The 22,618-nt window shown below is 36.1% G+C and overlaps 1 protein-coding gene across 2 annotated transcripts; it reads left to right on the top strand.

Moving 5' to 3' along the window:
- The first annotated feature begins 1,886 nt into the window (after positions 1–1,886).
- Positions 1,887–22,368, top strand: LOC123547127 (cilia- and flagella-associated protein 141-like). Of its 2 annotated transcripts, none has more exons than XM_045333967.2 (4): positions 1,887–2,213; positions 8,904–8,944; positions 19,816–19,945; positions 20,975–22,368. In XM_045333967.2, exons 1-4 carry the CDS (start codon positions 2,157–2,159, stop codon positions 21,074–21,076), a joined length of 330 nt encoding a protein of 109 aa, XP_045189902.1. In that variant the 5' UTR covers positions 1,887–2,156; the 3' UTR covers positions 21,077–22,368. The 2 variants fall into 2 exon arrangements, with proteins under 2 accessions (XP_045189902.1, XP_045189901.1); XM_045333966.2 differs by lacking the exon at positions 1,887–2,213 and adding an exon at positions 7,842–8,012.
- The last annotated feature ends 250 nt before the right edge of the window (positions 22,369–22,618 follow it).

The following is a 22,618-nucleotide window of genomic DNA, read 5'->3' as shown; positions in this document are numbered from 1 at the left end:
ATTGAGAATGTAGTGAACTCGTAATTCATCGGAAGTTTCCGTTCCATTACGTATACTCAGCATGCGACTTCGGCATTCTTCGGCTGTTTGAAAAAGCAATGTCCTGCCATATGGCAGAAGGATGCCGGAGTAGCAATCACGTGCAGAAGTTGCAATCACGTGCACATGCCGACTGCCATAACAGGTTTAAGAAAAGAACTTTCAATGAAAAACAAGCAGCTAGTTACATAAACAATTTGATTCAATAAAATATGTAAAAAGATCCTTTGGAAGCAAAGATTGCAACCAAGCAGAATAAAAATAAAAGAAATGACTTGGTTTGATTGAGTCAACGTAAGCTTAAGGCTGTCGGTCACCTGAAGAAATGATTTCTGACGAGCCTGCGTAACGTTCACTGGAACCGAAAGTAGGTCGGAATTTCGTAGACTGTTGATTTGTCTGTTCAATATTAAACTTATTTTTGACAATAAAGTGTTATTTTGGCACAGATAAGTGACTATCATTGAATAGATTATGCAAACAGCAAAAAAGACCTGATGTCGTTTTTTTCTTTAATGCGCGAAGAGAAAATGCGCAGTTATTCCCGCTGTTAATGTCAAACATATATTTTCAACTTACTGGCAATTTCAAATCAAGTTGTGTATGGGTGCCAGTAAAATGTTTTCAACAAAATTTGGTAAAAATATCAGTGAGAGAATTAGTTATCAACGTTAACTAAAACTTCGTGATTTCGACTTTCAACATCGTATTTTCGTGTTTTCGCCATCGTGAATTTGACTTTCACCATCTTGGTTCCGACTTTCATCATCATAGTTTCGCGATTTCGACTTTCGTGGTATGGGACTCAGAAATAAAAATCTCGACGGTCCAAACGGAACACCGTCATTTCCTGATACGATATTTTTAAGTCGATTTTAGAGATATTTTACCATTTTCAGTCTCTGCTTTTCTATGATTTTCATTCTTTCCAGACATTTTTTCTACAAGGTAGGCCCCTACGTGTTAAATGTTTTTGGAAGTAGTAACGGGCACTTCGATTGTTTCTTGGTTTATTGTCTATAATATTGGCAAGTGCTATTCTGTTATCAGTTTGTAAGTAACTGTAATATTGGTCGATATGTGTCAAATGAACAATCTTGAGAGGAAGTAATACTTTGACATTTATAAAAGCTGTAAACAATTGTAAAAGGTCTGAGACATTTGTAATTTGCAATATTTTGTAAAACAACAATTACAGCAACAACAACCACAACTTTGTGTCTGGAAATAAGTCTGATCTTGAAGTTTCAAAATGTTCTACACTTAAAGTTATATAATGCTAAAAAAAATATCTGAAAAACAGATGAAACATCTTTTCAAATAGATGTTATGCGTACATACATGGTTAGAAAAACACTACTTTTAATGTTATAGTTAGAGTCATAAAGGGAGGTAATAAAAACAGTAGATTCAATAAAACATAATACCTGTATATTCAGCAATATTCAGACCTTTGACAAAATGTTAATGAAAGTAATTATCAGGTATAGGATTTAACAAGAAGTTAATGTATTTAATGTTCATTACGGAAAATGTGGTAGCCACATTTTATACAAAGGCATTATGAGCCAATCTTCTCTATCCTAATTTTATTGTACGACTGAGAACAACAAACATCAACAATAGTATCAAATTTCAAATTCATTAAGCGTGTAAACACTGATGACTCAAATCTTAAACAGATCGAAGATGAAATATTAGGGCTCTTGACTTCCCTTGTGAGATGTTTACACGTACAGACCTATAATGTTTCAACAAATGCTTAATTTATTAGCCCGACCACTCGAGGTACATTGAAAATCAAACAAACTCGGCGCACAAGTCTTCATTGTTTCCGCGTTGATGGCGGTTGCTAGGCACAAATCAAAATATGTTATAAAAATGTGCACATGTTTATTTAACTAGAGCTTACGTTGTGAAAAATAAGCGATTGTCGCGTTTAAAGTCAGTTGAAAACACAGTAGTCATATACAGAATTTTTGTTATTAGATCTACTTTATGTAATGACTGGTAATGCGACAAAGAACGGCGATTAAATCTGTTATGGATAATTTGTGAAATTTCAGACTCCAATAGAAATATTGACTGGATTTTATTCTGTTTATAGACTAGAGAAGATGGCAGGAACACAGCCGTCGTATATAGAGCCGCCTTGGGATAGAGGATTTGTTACTGTAAGAGACTTCTGACATTTTCTTGATTTTAACATTTTCAAAACTTTTCTTTTCACATATAATTCACATAATAAGGCCTATTTGGTGTTGTAAGCTGATAGTCACGGGATTCATTTTAATTCTTTTGAGTTGCATGATGCGGACAGTATACGTGTAGCGACTGCAGGGAAAATATGGTAGTTTTGGTATTCCATATACTACAGTGTGTGCGCGGCCGGGTGTGGGTTATGGGGGGGTGGGGGGGGGGGGGACGTGGGGTGTTTAAGATTACCAACTTCGAATGTAACATGTCCCTCGCTGAATTGCGTTCGAAACCTCGTTTGGATGTATAATTCTTCGTATAAGGAAGTCATACAACCCGTGCCCGCTCACGTCTGAAATAATGCCCGGTGGGCACCTAAATTTTAACATGGAAAGTCCTCATATGATTTAAAAAAATATACTTAACTTATATAGATAGTAGATAGTTTTATTCAGCAAAAAAAGTCCATCATACAACATTACAGATACAGCTAAAAAAAAACAAACAGACATAGCACATATCACATATCACAGAAATATCACAGAACCCCTAGTCGAAAACGAATAAATATCACCAAGAAGTTAAGACGATAAAATGTACTTTTTGCCATACTAGTCTAATTTTAGTTAATTTTTTATTTTAAATTTTAACTATAATTCTGTTGACTGTAAGTAGTGACTAGACATTTTGCTTGGAAAGCCATTGAAAGTCAAAAAAGACTTTTTCCCAATGGGGTCCATGACTGGGTCTAACAGAACATATACATTTACACATACAAACAGACAAACAGACAACAGAGAACAAATAGGTGAAGGGCACGGTCAAGACGGCTGCATAATTGAAATTCAAGGCTAATAAAAAAACTAAACATGAAACTCTACCTAAGCAAATATCTTTTTACTTCCCTTTTAAACCTGTGTTGTACTGTAATAGATTGTACTCTCTCAGGAAGTGAATTCCATACTAAAATACTATTATAATAAAAAGTATCGGCTATAACCGAATTTACGTATGGCACATAAAAATTAAAACTGTTTTTCCTTGTTCTGTATGTATGCACGTCTGATTTCTTAGTGAAATGTTCACTTAAATATTTCGGACATTTACAATAGTATATCTTGTGCACATGATTAAGGCTCAATTGTTTGACCCGATATTCAATTCTTAAAATACCAATCTTCTGAAAATCTAAATTTGTGAGCGAAGTCCTAGCAGACACATTCGGCATACACTTATTTGTGGAATGGAATGAGATATTCATTCCATTCCATTCCATTCCAGTATTTCATTCTATTCCATTCCATTCCAAAACTTACTGATTTGTTTACATTTTTAGGTCATATCTCATTGCCCTTTGTAACAGATTGTCAAACCAAAGTTCAACTTCAGGTAGACTGAATTGGTTCATTGAACTGTTAGACAATCTCCAGGGTTATGACTTGCAGAAATTTATCTCACAGTCATGTTTTTGTTATATTTGAAATTATGCAGATGGCTGTGTTATTGCTGTTTTGCCAGGAATAACAAGGTCATTAGATTCCTTTTGGGTCTGATTTTATTTGATTAAGGAGGAAGAGGGGGTGCGGGGGGAGGGGATAGGGAGTGATTTTAGAATGGATTATTTGTTTTTCATTGAAACATAGGGCCAGGTTGTTTATTCTGATATTCATTTGGAGCGCTGGTCCCTCCTGTGGAGGACCTGGGTCCGATCCCAAATCCGGGTCGGAGCATTTCCCATGGCGTTTAGTCAGGGAGTTTCTTCTATGGCTACTACCCCCTACCTCTGTTCCAATAAGAGAAATTGTTACTTCGTATGGGAAATTGTGAACAAAGTACTGGTAAACTGCGGTAGCTTGCCCAGAAACGGTATGTCACTAAACTAACCGCCTTGATATGACTGAAAAAAAGTTGAATCAGGGCGTTAAACTCCAAAACACAAATCACAACACACTCATTTGGATCCAAAGCCAGACATTTTTCATTGTCATATCTACAGATAGATCTACAAACATGCATGGAACAAGAGTGTCCACATAGTGTATACAATGCAAAATGAAACGAAATGTATTTAATGTTATATTTTTCTTATTATTCTCACCTGAATTATTGGAATAACTATAATTATAACCCACAGAATGTTTGTTATGATTATTTATATGAATGTAGCAGACGGAAAAATCCACAATGAAACACAACACAGTGACAAGGAATAAAACTCACATCCTCTTACTCTCAAGGTGAGCACTCTACCATATTGCCATAAAAGCTAGCTCAATGTCAAAGACTTAGGAATGCCAGTAATCATATGTATACTGTTTACAAGGCAACTAGATGTATATATATAAGGGAGCCTAGTACAGAAACCTCCGGAAGCTTTTATATATCAGAGCCTTTGCTTTGCTAGAAAGAGCTCAGTGTTTTTTTACATACGCCACGGCACCAATGTAGCAGATGTGAAAAATCCACAAAGAAACATATAGCGCCAGAACAGGGATTTGAACCCACATTCATAAGGCAAGCACTTTACCTCGCCATAAGGCTGGCTCAGTGCTTATTATTTACAAGGCAACTATACATATATAAGGGAGCCTACTACATGAATAATACCACCTGCTTCAATATCAAGAATGAAAGAAGTTAATGGGATTGTTGAATGCAGCCAAACCTGCAGTGTTCCTGAACTGTTAAATGAAGGAGAACAAAAGTTCTCGTTTCCCATAAAAATATATATAACTATGTTCTACACTTCATCAATGCTGATGACCCCTGACACGACATTTAGCTTTTTAGATCCTACTGGGACAGGAGAGATTTTTCTTCATAACTTTCTTCACATATATATAATCTTAAGATCCTAGAAGGGTGAAACTGATAATTTTTGTGCCTTTCATCAATTAAGATTTTTAGTTTTCCTAACTTTATGTCACTACTGCGCTTTAATAATAGACGTCAGTCATACCTGTGGAGCCAGCTTGGAGCTAGACGTAACAGAAAGTGATAAATGTGCCCCGCTACAGGCCTTGACTGAAAACAGTAGCAAATGTTTCCAGTGGAAGGTATTTTTGAGATGAATAAGAATACCAAATTAGTTAGATTTTTGATAAAAATGTGGTGTCAAGTATGGCAAATATATTTTCTGCTATTTGATCTGCTAACTTCGTTTCTGGTCCCACATGATTAAGTTTCTAACTCAGCCAAGTGTTAATGCAGGTCATAATTCTGCCCAAGCTTCATAAGGATCCAATGAAAACTGTGGCTTCTAGAAGGCACAGACATGGTTTTCTTAAGATCCGACCCTGTGACACATTTTTGACTCAAGGTGGCCTAGTTCTTGTTTTCCTCCAAGATACGGCTAAGATGAACACTGTAATAAGTTAGATTTGATTAAAATATGGTCTCCAGAGTTAAAAATAAATTCCTCCGTTATCTGACCTGGTGTCCTTGTCTTTGATCCCAGATGAGATCACCCAGGTCCCGTTTCCACAATGAAAATTACGGATCAAGATAAACTGATCCCAAAAATTATTTCTTACCTTTTTGTAACGGGATGCGACATGCATGATTCCAATTGAATATTCTGGGGCATTACAAGCATGAGATACTGGAATGGAATGGAATGGAATGGAATGGAATAAGTATCTCATTCCATTCCACAAATAAGTGTATGCCGACACATTCAGCATAAATCTAGCGACTTTATTCTGCGTAACCTGAAGCTTAGTTTTAAGGGTTTTACACAAACCATTATACCGTGCAGAACAGGCATAGTCAAACAAGCATTGTATAAGAGAATTACACAGAGTCTTTCTCATGTTAAAGTCTAAGATATTCTTTTGCCTGTATAAGAACTTCAGTCTTGAATTAACTTTCTTTATAATATCATTTGCACAAGTGCTACCAGACAAAGTATTGTCTAAAACATGACCTAAATATTTGACAGATTTCTTTGACTTAATAACACTATTACCACACTTGATAGAAAATTCTTCTACTTGTTTTAACTTTCTCTTACTCCCAAAAAGAATACATTCTGTTTTCCCTAAATGAAGAGAGAGTTTATTATCAATAAGCCACTGATTGCAATTTTCAAGTTCCATGCTGAGTTTTTTACTAATTTCATTCAGAATTCTATTCGAAAAAATGATAGCACTATCATCCGCATACAATAGTAATTTGCATTCATCATTAATACTGATTGACATATCATTTACGTAGCATAGAAACAGCAGGGGACCCAGGATACTACCCTGGGGAACCCCACACGTAATATTTTCTAAATTTGAAAAAGTACCATTTATATGAACCTGTTGTTTTCTACCAGTTAAATATGAACTAAACCATTCAACAGATTCCACCCCCATAGCTTCTAGTTTGTTACATAGTATAGTATGTTTACAGTGTCAAATGCTTTTTGTAAATCAAGCATAACCATGCCTGTATATAAGCCGTTGGCAGTCTGGGTTCTTATGTAATCTGTGAGATGAACTAGGCAGGAATCTGTCGAATAGTTTGTTCTAAAACCCGACTGAAATTCGTACAACAATTTGTTTGACACCAAATAAGATTCTAATTGATTATAAACAGCTCTTTCTAAAAATTTTGATACATTACACAAAATACTAACAGGTCTATAATTTCCAACTTCAGTTTGACTATTTTTCTTATGCAATGACTTTACATGGGCAGACTTTAGCTCGTCGGGCACTTGATTTTCGACAATAGATTTATTAACAATAAAAGAAATGGGTATTTTAAGAAAATATTGAACATGCACCGTCCTTTAAGAATCGTGCAGGTATCTCATCTAAACCTGTGCTCTTAGCAGGATTCAGAGCACACTAGTAATTCTTTATACACAAATTCCTCACTGACAGTATGTAGTGTAAACCTAGCAACAGGCGCCTTACTTTTATAAAACTGTTTAAGAATACCAGGCTGTATATTAAAAATATTGGGACACGGGGGAAGCTTCTCTACCAAGACAGAAGGCAACAGGGACGGAAGCAACTTGTTTCATAAAAAGAACAGAAGAAACTTGGCGGCAATAATGTTAGTTAACAGCAGAATGCATAACGTTTATGTAAAGCAATGCACATCTATTCACATTGCACGGAAGCAGAATAAACTGAGTATTCCCGTTATTTAGACAGTAACAAGTAAGTTTAATTTTTAAACGTATAAGAAAAAATCCAATTATTTTTTAACCAAAAAAATCCAATCATTTTTCTCATAAAAAAATCAACTATTCCCCCTATGTGTATTCACTTATAACATGGCTATATATTCTTAGTAAAAACATGTATATAACATATCAATACTATCTCTATATGGTCTTTATTTAGTGGTATTTGACCTCAAATTAGCCTTTTTGCACTGTAAATAATTTTACACAACACCGGACTATTTTAATTTGTTTACATATGATACCAGTTCTTCCGCAAAATTTATTATACTTGTTTCATAAAAAGAGCCTTAATTGTTTTAAAAATATATTGTTCGACACAAAAGATATGTGCTAATAAAATTTCATTCTTTTTGTTAATAATTTTCAGGTGCTTTTTATTTGCAAATCATAATTTACTTATCGAATTACTTTTTTATCCTGTTGATTGTTTGCAATTCGGCCAAAGCAACGGAAGACAGCTTGTGTGTGGCGCTAGAAAGGCTCTGCTAAAAAGAACAAAATGAGTTTACAAACGGCACTTCGATTCGAAGCAGACCACCCTACTAATCCAAATCTCAAAAAGGCTTTTGAGGCCCAAGTTGAACGCATAAAAGTACGAATAACGCATTCGTTTCTGTGTCGTTAGTTTCGTTCACAACACTCTTCGTATCATAAAATGATAAATATTTTAATTCCTCAGGGAATTACCGAGAGTCTTATATTCAGCTGGCTCTCTTCATAGTAAAATCAGGGTATTAAAGTGTAAATTTGACTCTGTTGTCTAAGATATTTATGTCTTTGCTTCAGACATTTTGTGAATAGTTTTAGACAGTGGTTAGAGACAACTATATATAGACTTTTAGGACCTATAGACAACCTATACCGGGCTAGTCTAAATAATGAGACCTTGGGAAGAGCGATTTTACATTTTGATATTTTACGTTGTCTACCTAGAGACGGATATCGACAAGTCAAAAAATATTAACAATATTCAACTCTCGAGTACAATTATTTGGACTAATACAGGGCTGTCTAGAGGTCCACCAATCAATATGAATACTGAAAATGGTATTTATTAACAGAAGACTATATTATATATATTGTTTTTAAGGGAAGACAATTTCAAACGTTTAAGTATGTTGCGAGTGACAAAAAACAAATATTAATAATTATTTAGTTAGAGGGGTGGGGGGGATAGGGAATATGATCACTAATTCAATAAATGATACAGAATCCAGGAACACTGGTAAGGTAAACTGCCCGCCGTTATATGACTGAAATACTGTTGAAAAATGGCGTTAAACCCAAAACAAACAAACAAAACAAACAACCATGAAAATTAGTCCTTCAAGAAAATCTATAATTTCACAGTTCTATTTAAAGTCTGTGATTGTATGTAGAGAATCTTAACAATAAAGTAAATATGCTTCATATTTTGAAATATTTTTCAAGAATTCTGCATAGTGCTGCTGTTTACTTAAAGTAAGGTTTTGTCTGATTTCAGTATGATGAGGTTATGGCTGACAGAGAAAATGTTGTGAGATTGTAAGTATAACTTGACTGTTCGTACAAAAATGTATGTTGGTTAAAATGTAATCTTTTACCACTGTAGGCCCGAGCGTATTCTCTAGTTACTGACAAAAGGCAGTAGATCTGTGAATTACCAGTAAGCTAAACAGTCCTAGGCTGAAACCATAACTGAAGTGATGGAGCAAAACTGTTATCTATCGAAATGTCATTCTGGTAACTGATCAAAGCCGTTTTCAGTTTGAGGGTCATTCTGACCTATTACCTACTCACCTCTAATTCTAAAGGGCACATCTAGTAAACACAGGTACTTGTACTATGAAGTCTGTATGCCCAAGGATTCTCCTGTTGTTGATCAGAAACTGTTTTCAGTCTCGAGGCGACTTGGCACTGGTGGCATTGTGGCTCTGCTTTTGCCACCAGTGCAGACCAAGATCAGCCTTCACAAATATGTAAGGCTGATCTGTGCAGGCTGATCTTGGTCTGCACTGTTCACTATTCACTCAGTAAATTTTCAGTGAACATGAAGTTTAACATTGACAAGCTACCAACGCCTAAGCAGAAAGGGTCATCTGCTGCCCACAAACAGCCCTCCTATGAAGTTTAACAATTGTAGGCCGAAGTATGATATACATGTAGATACATAGTTATTGACCAGAATCCAAGTTGTAGGTCTACAAAAGGACTGGCCAATCAATTAGCATGAGCAATACACTTCTTTGAAGAGAAGCATTATTTCAAACTTGTACAGATTAAAAAGAATACTTATGTGCAGCAATTTTTGAAACCATAGAAACTTGTCCATTTTTAGTTCACCAGAGCCAAAGTCTCAGGGTGAGCTATTCTGATCAGTCACCATCCGTCATTCATTGTCCGTCCGTAAACTTTTACTTTAAATGACATCTCCTCATAAACCGCTAGGCCAGTTTCATCCAAACTTCACAGGAATGTTCCTTTGGTGAAGCTCTACAAAAATTATTCAAAGAATTGAGTTCCATGCAGAACTCTGGTTGCCATGGCAACCGAAAGGAAAAACTTTAGGAATCTTCTTCTCAAAAACCAGAAGCCCTAGAGCTTAGATATTTGGTGTGAAGCATTGCCTAGTGGACCTCAACCAATTTTGTTCAAATCATGGCCCCGGGGTCAAAATTGAGCCCGCCCCAGGGGTCACTTGATTTTACATAGGAAAATCTTAAAAAATCTTCTTCTCAAAAACCAGAAGCCCTAGAGCTTAGATATTTGACATGTAGCATTGCCTAGTGGACCTCTACTAAAGTTGTTCAAATCATGACTCCGGGGTCAAAATTGAGCCCGCCCCAGGGGTCACTTGATTTTACATAGATTTCTATAGGAAAATCTTCAAAATTTTTTTTAAAAATAAACCAGAAGGCCTAGAGCTTAGACATTTGACATGTAGTATTGCCTAGTGGACCTCTACAAAGTTTGTTCAAATCATGATCCCCGGGGTCAAAATTTACCCCGCCCCAGGGGTCACTTGATTTTACATAGGGAAGTCTTCAACATTTTTCTAAAAATAAACCAGAAGGCCTAGAGCTTAGATATTTCACGTGTAGGATTGCCTAGTGGACCTCTACAAAATTTGTTCAAATCATGACCCCCGGGGTTAAATTGACTCTGCCCCATGGGGTTACTTGATTGTACATAGAAAAATCTTCAAAATTTTCTAAAAATAAACCAGAGGGTCTAGAGCTTAGATATTTGACATGTAGTATTGCCTAGTGAACCTCTACAGAATTTATTGAAATCATGACCACCGGGGTCAAAATTGACCCTGCCCCAGGGGTCACTTGATTTAACATAGGAAAATCTTCAAAAACTTTCGAAAAATAAACCAGAAGGCCTAGAATCTTAGATATTTGACATGTAGCATTGCCTAGTAGACTTCTACAAACTTTGTTCAAATCATGACCCCCGGGGTCAAAATGACCCCGCCCCATGGGGTTACTTGATTGTACATAGAAAAATCTTCAAAATTTTCTAAAAATAAACCAGGAGGCCTAGAGCTTAGATATTTGACATGTAGCATTGCCTAGTGGACCTCTACAAAATTTGTTCAAACTCGACCCCCCCAGTGTCAAATTGACCCAGCCCCAGGGGTTACTTGATTGTAGATAGGGAAATCTTCATAAATTTGCTAAAAATAAACCAGAAGGCCTAGATCTTAGATATATGATATGTAACATTGCCTAGTAGACTTCTACAAACTTTGTTCAAATCATGACCCCCGGGGTAAAATTGGCCCCGCCCCATGGGGTCACTTGATTTTACATACAATGTAGGAAAATCTTCAAAATTTCTAAATATAAACCAGAAGGCCTAGAGCTTAGATATTTGACATGTAGCATTGCCTAGTTGACCTCTACAAAATCATGACCACCCGCGGTCAAATTGACCCCGCCCCATGGAGTTTCTTGATTGTACATAGAAAAATCTTCAAAATTTTCTAAAAATAAACCAGTAGGCCTAGAGCTTAGATATTTGACATGTAGCATTGCCTAGTAGACCTCTACAAAATTTATTCAAATCATGACCCCTGGGATCAAATTTACCCCGCCCCATAGGGTTACTTGATTGTACATAGAAATATCTTCAAAATTTTCTAAAAATAAACCAGAAGGCCTAGAGCTTAGATATTTGACATAGTACATCGGAAAATCTTCCAAAAAATCTCTAAAAATCATCAGTTTGACATTTGAAGCTTGTAGCTCATATTACTCAGGTGAGCGATCCAGGGTCATACTGACCCTCTTGTTTATGAATGTTATTTTTACTGAGTCCTATCAAGGGCAAGTTTTACTGTTTCAATATAAGTATCTGAATCTCTAAGCAGCAGATTTTTGAAATATCAAATGTTTTATACACACTATTAGAGGATAGTTCATCTTTAACCTTGTTTTATTTAAAGATAGTTAGTCTTTAACATTGTTTTTGTTATTTAAGCTGTTGCTCTTTAATATTTTAAACAGGATGAAGGGTCTGTAGAAGGTGACAGACCAGCTTCATAAATATCTGTATCTCAAGTTTAAATGTGGCCAGTTTTCTAAACCAGTGATGTTTGTTATAAATACTAGTAGTATAAGAAAATTGTTTTAATTAAATACGTTATTGTATGCATTTGTACATTGCCATAGGCATAGGAAGCTTTCAGAATGGGTGTGGAGTTGGGGTTGGAAAAACCTACAACACTACAGTGCTTTGATTTTCTGCAAAATATTTGAACAACAAATAAAAGGATCTTTCCATTAAATTGACAGCTGGAATCTAATTAACCCATAGCCTGTTAAATTTCTATAATGAGCTTGCCCATCTTTCTATTTGGACAGTAATTATTTATTATTCAAAGGGGTGTGCACTGAAAATTTACTGACTGAATAGCGAACAGTGCAGACCATGATCAGCCTGCATAGATGTGCAGGCTGATCTTGGTCTAAAGGCAAAATCACTTGCTGCTAGCAGGCTAAGGGATAAATAAGACCCCTTTTGCCTTTTCTTCCTTTGTTTACTGTAAAAACATAATTTCTGTGGCAAAAATTAAGTTGGATGGCTGCACATGGTGCTCTCTGCTTATTATTTCGTATAAACAGCTTGAAACAGCAAAAAGATATATGAAATTGGTCATTTAGATACTTACAGATTTAATTACTGATTTGCCCCTTGTCTGTCTGCCGGTCTGGAAATTTTTACAGTTAAAGAAGAACATGATTGTGCAATTCTTTTGTGTGTCTAGAAACTTTTATGCAGCTAAGATTAGAGCAATAGATGGAAAAAAGGAGTAGTCACCTAGAATCCTTCTATGAGAACTATCATATGCCTGTTTATTTATCCATGTATCTGCCCATCCTACAATAATGTGGAAACTAAAGTATTCCAGTGAAATTTGGTATGGTGATTTATAAAAGGAGATAATGTTACATTGCAACAAATACTAAAAAATTTGAAATTAATTAATGATTTTTTTTTTCATGAAACTTGGTACAAAGATGGACATTTATTTTGTGCATAAAAGTTATCATGAAATTTGGTACAAAATAGACTAAAAGGCAAAAATTATTGAGCTTATATGCACCTAATTTGGTTTAAAAAACATTTAATCTGATAGATTGAGTGTAATATGGAGATCTGTTTTGCTATATCAAAAAAGGGTTTGCTTGGGCAACAAAAACTTATAATACTCAGGCAGGGGAAGCAATTAATGCACCTTTTTATGCCCCCAAAGGGAGGCATATTAGTTTTCAACTGTCCGTTTGTTAGTTTGTTCGTTCGTTAGTTCGTCACAACGTTAACTTTTTGCATGAAGGCACTTTACTCGCGAACCACTGCACCCAGGACCTTCAAACTTCACATGCTGATAGTACTTATTGAGTACACTACCCCTACTGACTTTGGGGTCATCAGGTCAAAGGTCAAGGTCACAGGGGCCAACGTTAACTTTTTGCATGAAGGCACTTTACTCGCGAACCTGCACCCAGGACCTTAAAACTTCACATGCTGATAGTACTTATTGAGTACACTACCCCTACTGACTTTGGGATCACCAGGTCAAAGGTCAAGGTCATAGGAGCCAACGTTAACTTTTTGCATGAAGGCACTTTACTCGCGAACCACTTCACCCAGGACCTTCAAACTTCACATGCTGATAGTACTTAATGAGTACACCTACCCAACTGACTTTGGGGTCACCAGGTCAAAGGTCAAGGTCACAGGGGCCAACGTTAACTTTTTGCATGAAGGCACTTTACTCGCAAACCACCTCACCAAGGACCTTCAAACTTCACATGCTGATAGTACTTATTGAGTACACTACCCCTACTGACTTTGGGGTCACCAGGTCAAAGGTCAAGGTGCTGTGGGGGCATTTGTCACCATTAGTGACAGCTCTTGTTCATTATGCTATAGTAAATGATACAGCTTTTAAAAGGATTTATTTGTTTTGTGAATTCAAGCTTATGAGATTAAATAATAATTCTGGCATAATTATGCTTTATTTTCTTAAAGGGGTGTGCCTGCAACTAAAATTTACCCCATAGTGTCAATTATAAAAAGAAAAGATGTGATAAAAAACTTGAGATGATTCAGTGAAAAAACACTTTCCAACATATTTTATTGGCAGAGTGTTTTCTAAATAGATACTGATTTAAACTAAATACAGTTTTTAGCTCGACTATTCGAAGAATAGTCTAGCTATTCTACTCAACCTGGCGTCGGCGTCACACCTTGGTTAAGTTTTTGCATGCAAGTACATACAGCTATCGTTTAAAGGCATATAGCTTTGAAACTTATTTATTCTTTTTCTAGGTCAATTACCAACCTAACTGTGTCAAGTTCCATAACTCTAACATGTATTTTGAGTAAATTATGCCCCCTTTTGGACTTGGAAAATTCTGGTTAAAGTTTTGCGTGCAAGTACATACAGCTATTACTAAAAGGCATATAGCTTTTAAACTTATTTTTTCTTTTTCTAGATCAATTACCTACCTCACTGGGTAAAGTCCCATAACTCTGACATGTATTTTGAGCAAATTATGCCCCCTTTTGGACTTAGAAAATCCTGGTTAAAGTTTTACATGCAAGTTACTATCTCCAAAACTAATGCAGATATTAAATTGAAACTTCACATGTGTCTTCGGGGTTATAAAACTAGTTGATAGAATAAAGTCTCATAACTCTGACATGTATTTTGGGCAAATTATGCCCCCTTTTGGAGTAAGAAAATCCTGGTCAAGTTTTGCGTGCGGGTACATACAGCTATTACCAAAAGGCATATAGCTTTGAAACTTCTTTGTTCTTTTTCTAGGTCAGTTACCAACCTCACTGGGTCAAATTCCATAACTCTTAACATGTATTTTGAGCAGATTATGCCCCCTTTTGGACTTAGAAAATTCTGGTTAAAGTTTTACATGCAAGTTACTGTCTCCAAAACTAATGCAGATATTGAATTGAAACTTCACATGTTTCTTCGGAGTTATAAAACTAGTTGATAGCATCAAGTCCCATAACTCTGATATGCATTTGGTCAAATTATGTCCCGTTTTGAACTTAAAACTCTTTTGATATTTAACATTTTGGGTAATAATTTCCTGCTTCTGTGACAATATTTCGAATAGTTGAGCTTGGCTGTCTTATATGACAGCTCTTGTTTTTTATAACAACCAACACATAAATTCTTTTCTAAATTTAAATTAAAAATGCAGAAATCATGTGGCATCATACCTCTTTAAATTATTATGTCTCCCCCAGGAGACATATTGTTTTTGCCCTGTCCGTCCGTCCGTCCGTCCGTACGTCACACTTCATTTCCGAGGAATAACTGGAGAACCATTTGACCCTGAACCTTCAAACTTCATAGGGTTGTAGGGCTGCTGGAGTAGACGACCCCTATTGTTTTTGGGGTCACTCCGTCAAAGGTCAAGGTCACAGGGGCCCGAACATTGAAAACCATTTCCGGTCAGTAACTTGAGAACCACTTGACCCAGAATGTTGAAACTTCATAGGATGATTGAACATGCAGAGTAGATGACCCCTATCGATTTTGGGGTCACTCTGTCAAAGGTCAAGGTCACAGGGGCCCGAACATGGAAAACCATTTCCGATCAATAACTAGAGAACCACTTGACCCAGAATGTTGAAACTTCATAAGATGATTGTACATGCAGAGTAGATGACCCCTATCGATTTTGGGGTCACTCCATTAAAGGTCAAGGTCACAGGGGCCTGAACATTGAAAACCATTTCCGGTCAGTAACTTGAGAACCACTTGACCCAGAATGTTGAAGCTTAATAGGATGATTGGTCATGCAGAGTAGATGACCCCTAACGATTTTGGGGTCACTCTGTGAAAGGTCAAGGTCACAGGGGCCTGAACATTGAAAACCATTTCCGGTCAGTAACTTGAGAACCACTTGACCCAGAATGATGAAATTTCATAGGATGATTGGTCATACAGAGTAGATGACCCCTAATGATTTTAGGGTCACTCTGTTACAGGTCAAGGCCACAGGGGCCTGAACATGGAAAACCATTTCCGATCAATAACTTGAGAACCTCTCGACCCAGAATGTTGAAACTTCATATGATGATTGTTCATGCAGAGTAAATGACCCCTAATGATTTTGGGGTCACTCTGTTAAAGGTCAAGGTCACAGGGGCCTGAACATTGATAACCAGTTCCGATCAATAACTTGAGAACCTCTCGACCCAGAATGTTGAAACTTCATAGGATGATTGAACATGCAGAGTAGATGACCCCTATCGTTTTTGGGGTCACTCCGTTAAAGGTCAAGGTCACAGGGGCCTGAACATTGATAACCAGTTCCGATCAATAACTTGAGAACCACTTGACCCAGAATGTTGAAACTTCATCGGATGATTGAACATGCAGAGTACATGACCCCTATTGATTTTGGGGTCAGTCTATTAAAGGTCAAGGCCACAGTGGCCTGTTCATGTAAAATCATTTTTTGGAAATAACTTGAGAACCACTTGACCTACAATGTTGAAACTTAATAGGATGATTGGACTTGCAGAGTAGATGACCCCTATTTATTTTGAGGTCACTTGATCAAAGGTCAAGGTCACAGAAGCCTGAACAGTGACTTGAGAACCACTAGGCCAAGAGTGTTGAAATTTAGCGGGATGATTGGACATGCCAAGTAGATGATCCCTATTGCAGCCAACCATCAGTGTCTCCTTGACTTTTGCTCCTGACCCCTATTGACTTCTTGCCTATAGGACTTTGCATTGGGGGAGACATGCGCTTTTTTACAAAAGCATTTTCTAGTTATCTTCTATATTGCACATTGTATTTTTAGCTCTACTATATGAAGTATAAGGAGAGCTATCCTACTCACCCCAGCATTGCTGTCTTTCCGTGTCCCCACCTTGGTTGAAGTTTTTTACACTTTCTCTTTTTTATGCCCCCGAAGGGAGGCATATTAGTTTTCAACTGTCCATCCGTTCGTTCGTTCGTTAGTTCGTTCGTCACAACGTTAACTTTTTGCATGAAGGCATTTTACTCGCGAACCACTGCACCCAGGACCTTCAAACTTCACAGGCTGATAGTACTTATTGAGTATACCACCCCTACTAACTTTGGGGTCACCAGGTCAAAGGTCAAGGTCAAGGGCCAACGTTAACTTTTTGCATGAAGGCACTTTACTCGCGAACCATTTGACCCAGGACCTTCAAACTTCACGTGCTGATAGTACTTATTGAGTACACCACCCTTACTGACTTTGGGGTCACTAGGTCAAAAGTCAAGGTCACAGGGGCCAACGTTAACTTTTTGCATGAAGGCACTTTACTCGCGAACCACTGCACCCAGGACCTTCAAACTTCACATGCTGATAGTACTTATTGAGTACACCATCCCTACTGACATTGGACTCACAAGGTCAAAGGTCAAGCTCACAGGGGCCAACGTTAACTTTTTGCATGAAGGCACTTTACTTGCGAACCACTGCACCCAGGACCTTCAGACTTCACATGCTGATAGTACTTATTGAGTACACCACTCCTACTGACTTTGGGATCACCAGGTCAAAGGTCAAAGTCACAACGTTAATTTTTTGCATGAAGGCACTTTACTCGCGAACCACTTCACGCAGGACCTTCAAACTTTACAGTTGATAGTACTTTATGAGTACACCACCCCTACTGATTTTGGGGTCACCAGGTCAAAGGTCAAGGTCACAGGGGCCAATGTTAAGTTTTTGCATGAAGGCTTTTTACTCGCGAACCACTTCACGCAGGACCTTCAAACTTCACATGCTGATAGTACTTATTGAGTACACCACCCCTACTGACTTTGGGGTCACCAGGTCAAAGGTCAAGGTCACCAGGTCAAAGGTCAAGGTGCTGCGGGGGCATTTGTCACCATTAGTGACAGCTCTTGTTTCTCCTTATCTCTGTAATTACTTGATGGATTTGCTTTAAACTTAAAATAGTTATTCCTCATCATCAGCCACAACATATAGCTCAAGGGTTGTAACTCTCACACAAATTATTTTATGAATTATCCCCTTTTTACTTAGAATGTAAGTTTTGATGCGTTTTCACTCTATCTCGGTTATTCCTTAATGGATTTGATTCAAACTGAAAGTATTGTTCCACATCATCTCCAGCATCATAATATACTTGAGCCGTGCCATGAGAAAACCAATATAATGACTTTGCGACCAGCATGGATCCAGACGAGACTGCACATCTGCGCAGTCTGGTTTGGATCCATGCTGTTCGCTTTCAAAACCTATTGCAATTAGAGAAACTGTTAGTGAACGGCATGGATCGTGACCAGACTGCGCATATACGCAGGCTGGTCTGGATCCATGTTGGTTTTCTCATGGCACGGCTCATATGACACCAGGCCCATAACTCTGGTACCAGTATTTAAGGAATTATCCCCCCTTAACTTAGAATTTCAGGTTAAAGTTTTGAAGTTTAAAATTACTATTTGGATTTGATTCAAACTTGAAATTGTTGTTTAACATCATCACTCACATCATATGACACAAGGGACATAACTCTTGCACCAATATTTCATCAATTATCCCCCGTTTTTACTTAGAATTTCAGGTTAAAGTTCTGATACACTTTCACTCTGTCTCAGATATAATTACTAAATGGATTTGATTCAAACTTAAAATAGTTGTTCTACCTTATCATCCACATCATATGGCACAATGTGCATAATTCTTGCACCAATTTTTCATGAATTATGCCCCCATTTACTTAGAATTTAAGGTAAATTTTGATGCATTTTCACTATATCTCAGTTATTATGAAATGGATTTGATTCAAACTTGAAGTGGTTGTTCCACAATCCACATCATCACCCGCATGATATGTCACAAGGTGCATAAATCATGCACCAACATTTTATGAATTATGCCCCCTTTTTGCTTAGAATTATACTTATATAGCGTTTTGATACACTTTTTCTTTACCTCTCTTATTATTTATTATTTTTGACTCAAGCTATTGTGCAATATCTTTTAATCCACCATTGGATTCATTAACCCTTAGCCTGCTAAATTTCTATAATGGACTGGTCCATCATTCAATTTGGGCAATACCATTTATTTTTCGAAGGGGTGTTCACTGAAAATGTACTGACTGAATAGCGAACAGTGCAGACCATGATCAGACTGCACGGATGTGCAGGCTGATCTTGGTCTGCACTGGACGCAAAGGCAGGATCACTTGCCGCCAGCAGGCTAAAGGTTAAACACTCCATTGACAGCTCCAGTTTCCTCAGATGTGCCCAGTTTTGCTATCCAGCATTGAAATAGTCGAGTATGCTGTCTCTTGTTAGACAGCTTTTGTTAGTTCATTGTTCATAAAATATGTGCATTCCTTTTACACACTTACATAGAGTTTATTAGAGCTAAAGAAATTTTTTGATAGATTATGTAATACGTTTATACATTCTTATTATACACATGCATACGGTATGCAGGTAGTTTTCACAGAAATTTTTTATAAATCTAAAAAGTCCAAAACAGTGGTTTTATTTTTGAATAAAATCATTGTTTAGAGGTCATTGTGCATTCAATGGAAATTATAATATCACGAGAGTGCAGTTATTCACACATTCAGTTGTTCAGCAATTTAGCATTGAGTAAGCAAGTCTATTTCAATGTTTGTGCAAATCACATAGTTAATGTAGATTAATCACAGATTGCTGGTGACAAGTGATCTTACCTTTGCGACCAGTGCAGACCAAAATCAGCATGCTCATCTGCACTGTTTGCTATTCAGTCAATAATTTTCAGTGAACACCCATTTGGATAATAAGTGGTACTGCCCAAATTGAATGATGGACCAGTCCATTTTAAAAATGTAGGTTAATATTATTTCACATATTTTGACAGGGAGAAGAATGTAAATCAGAGAGCAGCTTGGAATGAAAACCTTGAAGAAGCCAGTTGGAAGAAGCGTATCAGGTCTGAAGGAGACATTATAAAAGCCGAGTTGAGAATGGCTGCAAAAGCTGCTCTCGCAGTAAGTTGTTAGAGTTATTTATTAAGTGGCGGCATATTCTGATTTTGATTGTCCGCTTTGTCAAGAGTTATTTTCTACTTGTCAGTATGCTGGTGATATGATAAGATTAATTGGAATTATTCAGCTTGACAATATGGGCTCTGGGACAAGCTGGGCCAGTGTGGGGACATTGATTTTGCCTTCCTATAAACCTTGGTATAAAGACTTCTAGAAAATTCCCACTTTATAATTATGCAGCATTGAGTTTCAGCACGATAGATATACTTTTAGTGTTATGACTTTTTAAAAAAAGAAGATTAATTTAATTGCATTTACTTGACATGTTCCCCTGCAATATTTTTTTCTTAATTGGGCCCCTAAATACAAGCTCTCCTTATACAAAATGCAATTTCCTTAGGTTGTTTATTGGAGTGTTTACAATTCTTCTAACTTGCTATAAGTCTCTCCAATATTTATGAACTAAACACTAATAGACTTTCTGAATAAAAATATGTTTTAACTAAACAGACTTTATGACTGGTATATTATCAAAACTTAATGTTTTTCATTAAGATTTAAGTTTAATTTATCACATTTCGCTTCTAGTTGTCCAATTTTCAAAAATCGTAGCTAATTTGTTACTGCTCGCTTTCTTTCTTGTCAGTTTCCCTTAAGAGCTAATATTGTCACATATTTTACACAGGGGTAGATAATTGAATTTGTGATTTATATCTTATTGAAAACAATTTTAGGCAGCTGCATTGTAACATCTTCCCAATAAGTACAGACTCTCCAAAGTTAAGGAAAATATTAAGTAGTTTGGTAAAAAACCTAGTAATTTAATCTTCATGCAAAACAAGAAAATAAAGAAATATTATGTCTTAAGATGCTACGTCTGAAATCTTTACACAGACCTATAATTTATTCGCTTTTATTCTGGCAGATTCTTCATCATTTTTAGGAGTTTCAGAGAATTTTCTTGTCTGAATCTACGGAAAACATGTAATTATCGTCACAGCTTTAATTCTATGGCTGTTCTTCCAATTTCAGGTTAGACGCGTCGCTCTGAAACAGTTATTGGAAAAGGAATTGGAAATGTGGGAAAAAGAACTCAGTTTACAAGGAAAGACATTCTATAAACAGAGAATATAGATGTGTGTTCATTAATACAACTAAACATTAATCAAAATTTTACTGTTTTACTATGTTTTCATTTGTTGTCTCCCTTGTCCATGAATTTAAACTAGCTCTTCATCTGCAAGATATCTTTCTTTCATTATAGAAAGTGCTAGATACTTTATTCATTTCAGAAATTGTTACTAGTTTTGGATATGTATTTAAAACAAAATAATAATAACATTAAAACAACAACAACAACAACAAAAACTGTGTTAAATTTTATTGACACATTTTTTTCTGCCTATAAAGTTTTTGAACAAGTAAACACATCAAGAGATTTCTAATTATTAAATTTCATTTCTAAGAAATAGCTTAAAATGAAACATTGCATGGTATTGTTAAAATGCGTAGTTACTTCCCATTATTTCCAAGAAACCTGTATATTTAAAACGCTAACATTGCGAAAATTCACTTTCTGTAAAATGTATAGATTAGTTTTAAAAAAATGTTCATTAAAAATAATGATATTATAAGATTTTCAGCATTATGTTTATGAAAGTATTATATATATATATATATAAGGCAAGATTACTAAAATAGTTATTTCTTTCTTACATTTTGCATTTTCTTTGTTCAAACAAAATGTAGATGGTTGTAGTTCATTTACTGGACTTGCTTTTTTGTTTTGTTTTGTTTTCAAACAAAAATATAAATAAGTGGTTTACATCAGTTTAAGTATATATTTTTGTCATAGGAAATTACTGAAGACAGGATTAAGTTTGGATGGAAATGCAATGTTAATGAGCATTTTTAGCTCATCTGATATTTTGAAAAAAAAAAAGAGATAGGTTATTGTCATCATTTGATCAGCATTGGTGTTGCCCGGTTAAGTTTTATGTTTAGGTCAGTTTTTCTCCTAAACTATCAAAACTATTGCTTTGTAACTTGCAACACTTGTTCACCATTAATACTTGACTGTACAGGAAGAAACATAACTCCATCCTGCTTTTTGCAAGTATTATGGCCCCTTTTGGACTTTTACATAAATATTACATTGTACGATAATTGTGCATGCATTTATCATTTGCAGTTATTTAAGCACTGTCTTAGAGTCAAAAAATTTTATTTAGTGGAATTGTATATTTTATTGAAGCAATCCGTTTTTCGTGATTGAAAAGTCTGTGATAAAATCAAATAGGAAATCAAACTGTTTATTTTAATGTTGTTTGATCAAAATTTATGCATATTTAACTCTGTTGTCTGTATTTACTGCTGTGTGATGATGTAAGTAAAGTTTCAACTTTAGTAAATTTGTTTTTATTTTACTTTTCCTTCACTTATCATTTTTAGCTCACTTGATCCAAAAGTCAGCTGCTAGTATTGACCAGTATTAGTGGATCGTCTGGTGTCTTTTATTTATTGTTGAGTTTAGTGTAAACGCGTGTAGTTACAAATTTAATCCAGTCTTAACGAAATTTGGTCAGAATGTTTATGTTAATGAAATTAAAGGACAAGGGTGATATTAGATTGTGTTTGATAAAGAAGAAGGTTCGAGCCTCACTCGGGGCATTGAAT

The sequence above is a fragment of the Mercenaria mercenaria genome, chromosome 8 (genome assembly GCF_021730395.1).
Source record: "Mercenaria mercenaria strain notata chromosome 8, MADL_Memer_1, whole genome shotgun sequence".
Lineage (NCBI taxonomy): Eukaryota > Metazoa > Mollusca > Bivalvia > Venerida > Veneridae > Mercenaria > Mercenaria mercenaria.
Note: the sequence above shows the minus strand (reverse complement) of the source record. Positions and strands in the feature narration are given on the sequence as shown.